Source organism: Mustela putorius, unplaced genomic scaffold (genome assembly GCF_011764305.1).
Source record: "Mustela putorius furo isolate JIRA1106 unplaced genomic scaffold, ASM1176430v1.1 tig00000135_pilon_pilon_pilon, whole genome shotgun sequence".
Classification (NCBI taxonomy): Eukaryota; Metazoa; Chordata; class Mammalia; order Carnivora; family Mustelidae; genus Mustela; species Mustela putorius.
In genome coordinates, this window is record NW_025421292.1 from 3723409 (window position 1) to 3736496 (window position 13088).

Genomic DNA, 13088 nt, shown 5'->3' on the forward strand with positions numbered 1-13088 from the left:
GCACGGGCCTTGGGGCTCCCTACCCACGCCCCAGTCCGGTGCGGCCGAGGTGGAGCGCCCTCTCCCGCCCGGGAACCCGCCCCCAACTCTCCGGGCCCCAGACCCCGCCCCGCCCTGGCGACTGCGCCCGCCCTGCCCGGACCCGGTTTGTCTGGTTCTCCCCGAGAGGCTTGTTTCTCGAATTTCTCCCTTTCCCCCTCTTCCCGGACCTCCGGGGCCCTCCCTCTCGGCCCGGGGCCCCCGCGGGGGGCGTCTCGACACCACGAGCCCGCCGAGTTTCGGTAGGACCGGCGCTGGGCGCGGGGGAGGGGACGCGGGAGCGCCCCGGGCCTGGGCGGGAGTGGGGTTGGGGGGTGGGGAGGCTGGCCTCCAGCCCGCCCTCCGGACCTCTCCCGCGCTCCGGACCCCTCCCGCCGCCTCGTTCTCGGCACGCGCTGAAGAACCACTGCTCGCCGGGTTCCGGACGCGGCTTTATTGGGGATGTGGGCACCCGGTCTTCCTCCCGCAACACCTACCCCCTCTTCCGAGCCCGCCCCACTCCTCGGAGCCCTTAGGACGATCCCGGAGGGGGTTAAAACAACACTGACTACTGCTCCTGGACAGGAAGTGACTGGGGCGCGGGGCGGAGAAGGGGGGCGGCTGGTGAAGCGGCGCAGGCTAGCTCTGCGACCAGATGTGCGGCTCCCGACTCCAGATGTTCTTCATCTCTGTCGGACCGCCCTCTGAGCTCCTCCCCTGCCTCGGCCTGTGCCAGGCTGGGGAGCGGGTGGAGGTCACTCGGAGACAGTGAGGGGTCAGCCCCGGACAAGAGAGGAGTCTTCAGTGGGGGCTTTGGCGAACGGACCCTGCGGGCCTCCACTGAATCCTTCCCCCATCCTTGGCGGGCGCTGGGGGTTGCCGGGGTCACTCGCAGGCCAGCTTCCCGTCGAAACTGGAGAGGGCGATGGCAAAGGCCTGCAGGGCGCACAGTGGGTAGCGGTAGTCTAGAGTGAAGGCGTCCTCCGCCACGCGACCGAACTGCAGTACGATGTAGTCCGCTATGGACACAGACAGAGAAGCGGGGGGCAAGATTTCCTGGGGTCCCAATCCTGGCAGGCAGTGTCCTCACCTTTGGGAGAAGTCTCCCTCCTCTGCTTTGGGGCCCTAATCCTCAGCCTCCATCTCAATTATTCACCCTCCACCCATCCACCCCTTCTTATCTGACCCATCTGGCCCCACCTGCAGCTTGACCAGCCTTCTGACTGTAAGCCCCTGAGGGCAGGGACCCTGCCTTATCTTCTGGCACCCAGGGCTATGTGTACGACAGGCACTTAAATACAGGAACCTGTCACACTCCCCCCAGCCTAGAGTCCTTTTCCAGTGGCTGCGGCCTCATTCCTTCTTCGATCCCGAGCCCCAAAGTCCCGTCTTAGACTGCCAGGCTCTATCCCTTCACTGGCCCCTGAGTCTCTATCTTATTGAGTGGCTCCACTCAGTTCCATCCGATATCTGGTCCAGGATCCCATCCCCAGTCCCAACACCTCCCCCAGCATCCATAGGAACAGGAAGTTGCTAAAAATACCCCTGATCTCTGTAGACCAGGCTCCACCAGAAATGTGATCTGGAGAGCAGTTTCCTAAGGCCTTGGGACAGGTGACACTGGGGACACATCCCTAGGATGGAGTGGGGGATGGAGAAGTTGCTCGGTGTCAGCCAATCCTGGGAACCCATAGTCCCTTGGGAGGTACCTTTCCACCCCAAACTTCTTCACCCTAGTGGGAACCTGTCCCCCAGGCCTGTAACAGGGACATTTTTACTTACTTGTGTTCTGGGCATATCTTGTTTCCCTAACTCCTTGAGGGCAGGCCTTTGACCTTACTTGAGGACAACAGAGTAGGCATTCAAAGATGCTTGATGAATAATTCCTAGCCCTGCAAGGCAGCCATCTTGAAGCGATTGGGGCCTGGGGCCCTAGAAGTAGACCACCTGGGTTCTCATGCCAGCTGTCCCTCTCTGAGCCTCAGTTTTCTCATCTGCCAAGTAGGGACAATAATAATACCTTCCTCAGGTATTGGGGGGACAGGGTTGTTGAAAGATTTAATGATTCAATAACTGTAAAGTCTAGAGAACAGTGCCTAGCACATAGGAGGCTCTGTGTATCTGTGAAATAAATTCTCATGGCCAGTGGGACCTTTTGGAGTTGCTGAAAGACTCTGGGGAAGGCGCTGCCTTCTCTGAGCCTCAGCAGCCTCTTTGAGTGGTTCTCAAGCTCCACCAGACTAACTGTCCCTTCAGCATAGTCTTTCTTACCCAGAATATCCCAGTATCCACACCAGGCTCTAGTCAATGCTAGAAAGAAGGCCTGGGACAGAGAGCCCCAAGACAACTGCTTGGAATATCGGAGGTTCCTGGGAGCATGCTGTCAATGTCCATGCAGGAGGGAGTGACTTTCTTAGATGTTCTGGCTCCAGAGATCAAGGACAGCTTTGTGCACACCCGCTCACGCTTGTGTGTGTGTGTGTGTGTGTGTGTGTGTGTGAGAGAGAGAGAGAGAGAGAGAGAGAGAGAGGCAGCCAGGTGGTGGGGAAAGGCCAGAGGGAGGGTCAGGGTCCTGGAGGTGGTGGGGAACAACCCAGCTTGGGGCCTCAAATACTCACGGTCATCGGCATGGATAATCTGGAAGTTCTTGACCGAGGCTTGTGTGACTCGGCCTTGGAAGTTGAGTGTGTAGGAGCCGCTGTCTTCGTTCCAGATAGGTGGCTTGTTGTGCAGCTCAATGAGGCTCTCCAGTGTCTTGTTCTGCCAGCGCACCAGCAATCCATCGCTAGCCTGGGGTGCCAAAGTAGAGTGTTAGGGAGAGGACAGTTAGGGGTGGCCGAGATATCTCAGGACCAAGGGGAGGGGGCCTGGGGACCTGGGCCTGCCTTCGCATGTGTGTGCTGGTATGCAGCCTGGACATCGACATCCATTCAGGGGATCCCCGAAAGGACACTTGGTCTCTGTGGTGTCCTTGTGGGCAGGGTGGAGCTCTGTGAGAATGGGGTTTCGCTGTGGGATGTCAAAGTGGAGGGAAGGGAAGTAGCACTTGGCCCCCAGTAGGCGTCCATGCGCTTGACCCCCCCAGTGGGCCTTCGGAACAGCCGCATGCTGGCACCTGATCACAAGAAGGCACCAAACAGGCTAGGTTCGCTGAGGAGCTCACAGTTGCGCGTGGGGAGATGGACAGGTGAACGGACAGATGGAGTGGTTAAAATAAGATGTCCCAGAAGAGAGTTTCTCAAAGGAAGGAGTGGTGTCTATGGGATAGCGCTCCTCAGATGCTTCTTTCCCCAGTTCCCTTGGCACTGGTCCCATCATGGCTTAGAGTGAGTCGGTTCAAGATCATGACTTCTGAGAAGCCTCCCTGACCTGGTGTCCGATTTAGATGTCTTAGCTGGAGGCTCCCTCCATAACACCTTGCTCTTACTGTTTCTCCCACTACACTGTCATAAGCAGAATTAGATACTTAAAGGGAAGGCATCATATTTTATTGACAGCTCCGTGCCTCAGTTTCCCGCACAACAGGGTCTTGTGAGGATTAAGGAAGGTAATAGTGCATGGCATGTTATTCAGATCAGTTAACAGCCCAGAGTGAATGCTCTCAGTAAATGTCGGATTGCTCTGATGGACGGTAAAATGATGAAGTTACCCGGAACGGCCCTGGGGAGTTCTCACCAAGCCCAAACACACCTGGGAGGCACTGTCTCTGGAGCTTTTGTGTGTTTAGTCCAGGCCCGGAAGGAGTGGCTGTGGGACCCCACAGGTCCTAGAGACTAGAGCCTTTCATGCCTCATGCCTCATGGGTTGGCTGAACCTCTGATTACAGTGTGTGACTTGCCAGCATGGAAGGATGAGTGATCAGCTGACGGTGTTATTTTTCATTGTAAGTAGTGACATCACTACAGGTATGGAGCAGGCCAGTCATCCTGTCTCTGCAGTCCTGAGCTCACTGACCCATAGTGCCAAGGAGCAGAGGGAGGGTCTGACACTGCAGAGGCCACCTCTCCCTGGGCTATCACTCCCTATTACCTTAGACCTCACACACAAACAAGCAACCTTTGCTTTTTAAAATAAAAGGCAAATCAAGTCACTCCTGAAAACCCTGCTGTGGCTTCCTGTTTCTGTGAGTACAAACCAGTTATACAGGCCCTATCTGCAACTCAACCCTCACCTCTCACCTCAGACCCACCAGGCACCATCCTGCCTCAGGGCCTTTGCACTGGCTCTTCCCTCTGCCTGGGTGCTCTTTCCCCAGGTATCCGTCAGCTTGCTCCCTCACCTCCTTCAGGTCTTTGCTTAAACATCACCTTTTCAATGAGGCCCACTCTTTTTCTTTCTTCCATATTACTTGTGACTTTCTAACATTCTACACAATTTACTTATTTGCACAATTATTGCCTACGGTCTGGTCCGTCTCCTCCCCTAGAATGCCAGCTTCATGAAGGCAGATCTTTTTTACTCACTGATGTCTTCCAGTTGCCTAGATTCATAATCAGCACTCATTATACACTGAAGGTGGATAGTACAATATACACAATGTGCAATTCATTCAGTGAGTGAATATATGAATGGATGGTGTGGTATACATACTGGAAAAAAAAAAAAAACATTGTATTTGTTTCAGTGAATTCAATTACAAAACCCCCTAATTAATCCCATGAGTTTCCAGAATGAATGTATGTGCCCAGGAAGTTGGGTATGGGCAACCTGAGCCCCTCGGCAACCCCCCCAGCACCCCAGGAGTGGGTCATGGGTGGGTCACATGGGAGCAGGATCCTCAGGGAGAGGCGTCAGGGAGGTGCTGGGCTCACATTTCGTGGCCGGATGGGGACCCTCTCGTTGTCCGAATTCATGCCAGGAATGATGACCGTCATGCGCCGGGGTCCCCGGAAGCCCAGGACATTGGTTTCCTGAGAGGGAGATGCCTGTTATGCCGGCCCCTAACAGGTGTTGGACTCCACCCACCCCCTGTGAAGGGGAGTGACCTGCGGGGTGCGCCCAGGGGGATTCTCACATAGATCACAGCTGCCAGTTCCTGCCGAAGGCTTCCTACATTAGTGCTGCCTCCTCCACGATGCGGGTTCTGCCCATTGTCAAAGACGGTAAAGCGGTTGCCCAGGAGATTGGACCTGCAAACAGGGCGGAGCTGGGGGCGGGGCTGGGGGATTCCACACCCCTGCTCCAAGACCCTTCCTCACCGACAGTTTGGAGAGCTTCCTGTGTCAAGGGTGTGGGTGTCTTAGGACAGAATAACTCTTGTCCCCTGTCCCAGGGGCTCCTCATGAGGTCTTTTTAGAAGCTGGATCTGGGAGGACACTGGACAACCTTCAGATCTCAGCTCCATCTCTTACTGCGTGACCCTAGGCAGGCTAAACTCTGAGCCTCAACTTTCCCTTCTGTAAAATGGGCCTAATGGCAGTATCTAACTCACTTGGTCAAGAAGGGGACTGAATGGATTCATATTTGGAAGTTAGAACGATGCCTGACACATAGGTAGGCCTTTCATAAGCATTTGTTAAGTATATAAATATAAGAAATAAGGCATGACTCGGGGGTCCCCTTGCCCTTACCTCTCAGATGTGCAGTGAGGATTAGATGAGATATATGGGGGGACACAGCACAGGGTAGGTGCTGGATATTTGTTTATGCATTCACTTAGTCAATGTTTTATTGAGTTGCTACTATGTACCAGGTGCTGGGAATTCAGCCACGAACCAAACAGGCACCGACCATCCCTGCCCTCATGGACTTTATGACCTATGTCAAGTGAGGTCCTTGGTCCAGCAGCCTGGGCATCACCTGGGGGCTTGTTAGGAATGAAGAGTCTTGCCCCACACCCAGACCCACTGGGCCATTTTAACAACGCTTCCAAGTGATCTGTGCACATTCACGTGTGGGAAGCCCTGGGGCAGGGGACATTTTTAGAGTGCCCACTGTGGCGGACACTGCCAGGCACAGGGAGACAGAAGCGACTCGCCGTGGCATTCTTATGGCCCCGGGCCTCCCAGCCCCACCTCAGCTTCCCGATGAAATTCTCCCCTCCTCGGGACAGATTGGTGGGGTCACTGGAGATGAGGTAATTGGCCGTCTTGCTACGTTTCCGTTTCCTGCCAGCCAGGAGAAACACCTGGGGAGAGGGGGACACAGGTGAAGGAAGGAGGCGTGTGAGAGGGAAAGGAAGGCCTGTTTGTGTTGGACTCCACCCACTCCCTGGCATTTTGGCTCTAGGCACCCCCCTCCGCCCCCGCTCCCCGAGCCTGGGTGCTGAGACCTACAGTCTGTCTCCCCTGCCGCCTCCCCCCTACCCACCTTCTTCTCGGTGTCCAGGTGCAGGAAGTAGGAGGGATACAGGCCCCGATCCATGCCCTTCTTGTCCCGGGTCAGCCTGCAGCGTACTGTCCGGCCCTGGGGCGCAGGCTGGAGCACAAACTCCCGGGGCTCATCCACTTCCATGGGTGGGGATGGGGCTCTCTCCTCCTTCTGGTTTGGGGCAGAGCGTGTATCAGGCCCGGAAGCACTGGCTCCCCTGCTCTCAGCAGGTCCCCAGTACTGGGACACAGGCAGGACAGGCAGGACAACTCACCGCTTTCTGTGTGGGAAGAGAACACATGGGCCAGCTACGGTGGGTTGGGCCCCCACGCTTCCCCAGGCTCTGGGGAGTTTGGCATTTTATTATTATTTTGTTTGGCTTCTGGTTAAGAGCCTGGGCTCTGGAGCAAGACAGCTTGGGTTCAAATCCTGGTTCCACCACTAACTCGGTCATCTTTCACTTGAAACACCATATGACTCAGTTTTTTCACCAGAGAAATGCAGAGGTTGGGGCTGGATACCCGGGAGAGACCTTACTTCATCTCTGTATTTAACAAACACTCATATAAAGTCTACCAATGCGCTGGGCATTGCTCTAAGTATCTTCTAAATATTAACTAATTCAATTCCCTTAGGTAACTACTGAAGTTGTTGTCCAAATTTACTGAGGAAGTTGAGGCTCAGAGAGGTTAAGCAATTTGCCCAAGTTCACACAGTTAGTAAGAAGTAGAACTGGGCTTCATTTATTTTTTTTTTAAGATTTTATTTATTTATTTGACAGAGAGAGATCACAAGTAGGCAGAGAGGCAGGCAGAGAGAGGAGTAAGTGGGCTACCCGCTAAGCAGAGAGCCCAATGTGGGGCTCGATCCCAGGACCCTGAGATCATGACCTGAGCCAAAGGCAGAGGTTTAACCCACTGAGCCACCCAGGTGCCCTGGAACTGGGCTTTAAATGGTACCTGTTAGAACCAGAGCTTTAGAAAGAACTTCCGTGTGGACACTGTCTCAAGGGGTGAACTGAGGTGGGGCCAAAGGTATGAACTGCTGTGTTCTAGAGTATTAGCCACTGCTATCATTACAGTGTCTGGTAAATATCAATGACTGTAGTAGCCAGCCTCCAAGATGAGGCCCAGTGATCCCCGCCTCCTGGTATTTACACGTCATGTAGTCCCCCTTCTACATCTTATCAGAGTTTGGTCTCTCTGACCAATGGAATATAGCCCAAGTGATGGGGGGTAATTTCTAAGGCCTGGTCATAGAAGATATGGTGGCCTCTCCTTGCTGTCTCCCTTGGGCCACTCTTAAGCCCTGGGTGAAGTTGGCTGCTATGTCATTAGACCATTCAAGCCACCCTATGGAGAGGGCCCCGGCCAACAACCATGACAGAGAACCATTTTCAAAGTGGATCCTCTCTTTCCGGCCAAGCTTTCCGAGTGACTGCTGACCCAACTGACATCTTGACAGCAATGTAGGGACAGACCCCCCAAGCCCAGAGTATCTTGCTAGGCCCCTCCTAGATTCCTGAATTCCAGAAACTAAGAAAAGAAATGTTTGTTTTCTTAAGGCACTAAGTTTTGGGGGTGCTTTGTCAGATGGCAATACAGAGGTCAGACAATGAATGAATAAAAAAGCTTATCTCGCTCATAGAAAAACTCTGAATCACAGTTTGGTGGCATTCCCCCTTAGGGTGGCCTAGGCCCAGCCTGGTGACCCCACAAACCTAGTGTCCTCCGCCCTCATGTTCTATCCCTCTCCTAAGAGGGAGAGCCAAGATTCCAACCCCAACTTTCCCACTAGGGAAGAGAAGGGGCTATAGGAAAGCCACGAGGAATCCCTGATAGGCTGCGGTTGGCCATTTTTGCCAAGGGCAGGTTTGGATTGCATGTGAAGTGAGGCTGATGTTGGTGAGCAGGCCGGTAGCCCGTGGGGCCAGGGAGCATCTCCTCTCCACTCTGAGCTGCTCCTGAAGAAACTTGGGAAATGTAAGACTATGTTTGGAATGTGATGTGGAGAAAGCCAGAGCTTACTCAAACAGTTCCACAGCTGTGAATTTCTAGGGCCTACTGTATAGGAGGTAGCACTGCGGTTATATTCCCTGTGGGAGATAAGAAACTGGCCTTTCAGTATATATATCGGAATCTGGTAAGGTTGACTAATGTGAGTCAGTCCCATAAGACCTGACCACTCCTGAATGAACCAATAAACCCACATGGCTCAGATCCTAGCCCTACCCTCAGCATGATCTCTCCACTTGTGGAAACCAGTTTCTCAAAGCCTTTCATCCCTTTCTCTCTCCAGTTTGACCCCCCTCTCCTGCTTAACTCCAGCTTGTCCATGTTGGTGCCTGAGTCCTTTTTGTGAGGAAGAGCAATATTCAAAATAGTTAGTAAACTGTTCTGCCCCTGAGAATGCCCCTGGGTCTGAATGGACCCTGGTGGGCCTGTTAACCCTTCAGCTGCCAGAAGGTTGGGCCATCCCGGGTGTGCTAGCGGAAAACACTTGGGGCCCCAGAGCAGTAGTGTGAGAACATTTTAACAACTCAGTGAACATGCTCTGCCTGTGTGGTCTACCAGTCTGGTCCCTTCGTGTGGCAGCTGTGTGAGCATCTCTGGCTGGGGCTGCTGGTTAGGCCGCAGAGGGGAGGGCTTAGAGCCCAGATAACATCAGGCCCTCAGGGAGCCTATCCCAGCCCAGTGACCCCTCAGCCGCCTTCTCTGTTCTCACAAGTCTGGTGCCCTTTGTCCTCCTATCATGTTATCAGGGAGGGAACCAAGATTCTAACCCCAGCCCTGTGCCCCCACTCCATGAGGTTCCATCCTCTAGTCCCCCAAACCTAGGCCCCTGCTCCCTGAAGGGGCCTCAGCCCCCTTCCCCTCTGGATCCCAACCTTTTTGGCTTTTCCTTTCGCTTTGCCCTTCTGATTGCTGTTCTTGGTCCCCACGGCTGCCCCTTCTTCCGCCTCTTCCTCGTCCTCCTTCTGGGCCTCTTCTGGGCCTTTGGAAGTGCCTGGGCATGGAGGGGGAGCAAGCCTGTAAGCCCCTGACCCTGCGGAGCACTAACCCCCACATCTTAATGGACCCTCCCCACAAATACAAGAGAGTATTCCCGTGTTACTGTTATCAGAGACTCAGAAAGGCCTGACTGAGGCCACACAGCTGTTCAAGTGCAGAGCAAGATGGCCGTCAAGTTGTCTGACCCCAGAACCTGCTCCTCACCCGACCCTGATCCCTGTGTCCTGGCTCCCAACCTCCAGGACGGCCTCTCGACGTCAGGGTACACGAGCCCACAGCCACCCACCTTTCTTCTTTGGAGCTTTATCAGCTGAGCGTTCTTCCCGGACCAGAAACAAGGCTGCTGGAGTCTTCTTTCTCACTCTGGCCGGGCTCCCTGAGGGGTCCCTGTCAGTCTCCCCAGATCCTGTGTGGGTGGATGTGAAGGAGACACAGTCCACCACACCCAGAGTCCCCTGTTCCTTCGGAGACCAGTCTCACCTTTCTTCTTCGTCCTTCTCATCCTGGGCCCCTCCCCCGCTGGTGCCTCCTTCTTCTTAAGGCGCAGAGGTTTGGCTGGGGGGACAGGGCTTCCCAGGTCCCCTGGATATGGAAGGAGGGGTTAGACAAAGAAGAGCCTGTTGAACCTGAAGGCCGCCTTCCAACCCACTCATCATTCCTTCAGTCCCCAGGGAGGCTAAAGGCCTGACAAGGTCCCAGGATTTGTCTTCTGCTTGTTGTGCTTTAATCCCGAGTCCATAAAGAGCAGGACAAATACCAGGAACTTCATAGGCATTACAGAATGAATGAGTGAATGAATGAATGCCAGGCCTTCTAACTGAGCCTCTGATTCCCAGCTCCCACCCCATCTCCCCCAGGAGACTTCCTCCAGCAGGTGCTACAGACAGCGCACTGTCGCTCCCACAGAGGCCCAAGGTCCTAGCTCCCTCTTCCCCTTTAGATCAGCCTGCAGTACCTGTAGCCCAGGCCAGGGAGCCATGACAGCATTTATTTCATTGACTGATTTGCACCGTAATCACTTTGATACTTTTATGAAAATTATAACAATAATTTATATTGAGTTACCAAAAAAAACTAAAATCCTCCCTCCTCCCTGGCTCACAGAGCCTCCTGGGCAGGCAGGGGGGCGGCGGGGGGAGGAGGGTGGTTGATACATCGTGATCTAGGTACTTAAGGACCATCACGGGGAAGACACCAGAGAAAGAAACTCTTGCATCCAGGTACTGGGTAACTTCCTGATGTCTCAACTCTCGCCTAGCCCTGAAGGACAAGGCTACTTTTCCGAGTCTGTGGGTGCCCTCTGTACCCTCAGCACTCACCCTTCTGTCCCTGGGCCTTGGCCTTCCTCTCCTTGATACCCGCAGAAGTCTTCTCTTTAGGAGGCTTTTTGGGTGGCAGAGGGGTTTTCCGTTTCTTTTCCTCTGCCTCCTCTTCCTCTTTCTGGTCCTTGTCTGATTCCTCCTCATCCTCTATAGGTAGAAACTTCTCATAATGGGGGCTGGCATAGGCCCCGTTATCTGGGAGCCCAGTCCCCCCAGATTGTTGGGAAGTGGTTATGGTGGGGGAGGCTCCCCTTCTGGAACAGGAACAGGAGGAGGAACACAGTTCCAGCACCTTCCTCAAACCCTGGGGGTGACACCCTAAGGTGTTCAGGGGAGTCAGCTGGGGTTGGGGGAATGCAAGGGCCTTCACAATCCTGTTCTGGGGGAAATGCCCTTCTCTGTAAGGCTTTCTCTGTCCCCTCCAGGACCCTCTGCTTCTCCCTGGCCTTGTCCCTTTCTGACCTCCAGCCAGACCCATCTGGGCTACCTCTGGCCCCTAGCTGTAGTTAAAGGCAAAACTCTTAACTGCTCTGTGCCTCAGTTTCCCCATCTGGAAAACAGAGTAAAGAACAAGAGAATTAGGTTCTTTTCTGACTCTAAGAGAAGGCCAGAGCAGGGGAGGTTTTTCCCCCGAGTTTTCCGCCTCCCTGTCGCGGTTCCCGTGTGGCCACCTAGCTCCTTATCCCCAGTGCCCGCCTCCCGGCCTCCCCGCCGGCCCCTGTCTCACCGTCAGCCGCGTCCGGGGCTCGCGCTACCAGGAAGGTTTCCCGCGGGTCGCGCTTGACCTCGGGGTCCCTGAGGAACTTGGCGTAGACGGTGCGCGGCGGCCGGGCCTCTGGGGGCTGCGGGGCCGGATCCTCCCGCGGCTTCCCCCTCCGCCCGGCTGAGCCGAGAGGCCGGGGTCAGGCAGGGTCGGACCCCCTCCTCCAACGGCGCCCGAGCCCCGGACCCTGTCCTCCTCGGGTTCCTCTCCGTGAGGGTCCCCCTGGGCGCTCTTTACACTTTCGCACCCCATCCCCTGGTTTTCATACATCCCTCCTAGCCCCTAACCGCTTCAACCCCAGCCCGCTGCCACCCCTCCAGGTCCCCCCCCCCCCACTGCCCCCACCCCCAGGATTCCAGGACAGCCGCACCCCTCCCGCGTCCCTCACCCTGGAGAGCGCTCCCGGGCTCGGTGCCCAGCCCGCCTCCAGGTCTCCGGGGCTTGGATCCCTTAGGGCCCGGGGACTCCGGGGCCTCCGTCCTCTTCTTCCTCAACTTCTGCCCCTTGACGGGTCGCTGCGGAGTGGGGGGTCAAGAAGGAGGAGAAGAAGGAAAGGGGGGCTCTGAGGTCCGTGACCCTCTAATCCCTTGAGCCGCCAGAAATAACCGCGGATTATCGGGAGGGGAACCGCAGTCGTCGTCTTGGGGTGGGGAACGGTGACCCTCTCCCATGCATCATGGCTACGTCCAAACCACAAAGTCCCAGTTCTTCCCCTGGATATCCCATGCCCCAAAACACCCCTTCCCAAAAAAAAAAAAAAAAAAAAAAAAAAAAAAAAAAAAAGATTACAAGGAAGGAAGCAACCTCAGACGCTGCTGAGGAGGACGTGATCCACTCCCAGATCCCCTCCCTTGCGTGGGTTTACACGCAATGGCGGGTTCTCCCTGCCTCCTTTCCAAGCAGGGGTGGCGCGTACCTGCTTAAGGCGCGGCTGGACCTCCGGGCTCTGGCTTTCCTCCTCGTGTCCACTGATGTTAGCAAAGGAATCAGTCTGTTTTACACCCCTGTTCTGCGCCCCCCCCGCCCCTCCCTCTGGGCCCTCCAGGGTTCCCCAGGGTTCAGGTAGGTTGAGGTGGTGGGGGGGGCACTTCCGGACCTGTCTGAGGCCCACACCTCTCGGAGGGTGTCGTCCTGCAGGGGCATGGTGCCTTCCTCTATCCGCACCCCTTCTCTGCCCACCCTGCGGCTCCAGGAAGCCTCCCTGCCCTCCCTCGCTAATCCAGGCTCAACTTCACCCCACCTCCCGCTGGCTCAAGAGGGTGGCAGCTGGGGAGGGGGGGAGGCAGCCCAGGACTCCCCCCACCCCAGGTCCAGCCCCCTGCGGGGAAAAGGCTGAACTCCCAAGTTCCCAGACCACCAGTCCCACCATCCCCTACCCAGCCTCCATTTAACGTATCACTTTGTCATTTGTCAGGGGTCAGTGGGGTGTGGGAAGAAAATATTAGGTAGATCCTGTATTTATCTTTTTTTTTTTTTTTCATAAAAAACAAGAACCAATGTTTGCTGATATTTAGTATACATGGACTGACAGAAGCAGGTGTATACACAGTATAATGCCTAATTATGGGTGTACACTTAAGATTTTTTTTTTTTTACTGATAGAGAACATGCTTTTTAAAAAGTTTAGAGACCAGGGGTATAGTTTTTTGTTTGTTTTTAAGTAAT

The 13088-nt window shown here is 55.0% G+C and overlaps 1 protein-coding gene across 1 annotated transcript; it reads right to left on the bottom strand.

The window, feature by feature from the left end:
• Positions 1–764: 764 nt before the first annotated feature.
• On the bottom strand, positions 765–12810 carry TULP1 (TUB like protein 1). The gene is made up of 15 exons (XM_045074849.1): positions 12800–12810; positions 12340–12523; positions 11812–11938; positions 11388–11543; positions 10658–10807; positions 9819–9920; positions 9625–9744; positions 9215–9333; positions 6602–6607; positions 6328–6498; positions 6033–6145; positions 5033–5147; positions 4830–4928; positions 2637–2808; positions 765–1037 (listed from the first exon to the last, which is right to left on the bottom strand). Exons 1-15 carry the CDS (start codon positions 12808–12810, stop codon positions 904–906), a joined length of 1779 nt encoding a protein of 592 aa, XP_044930784.1. The 3' UTR covers positions 765–903.
• Between the last annotated feature and the right edge of the window lie 278 nt (positions 12811–13088).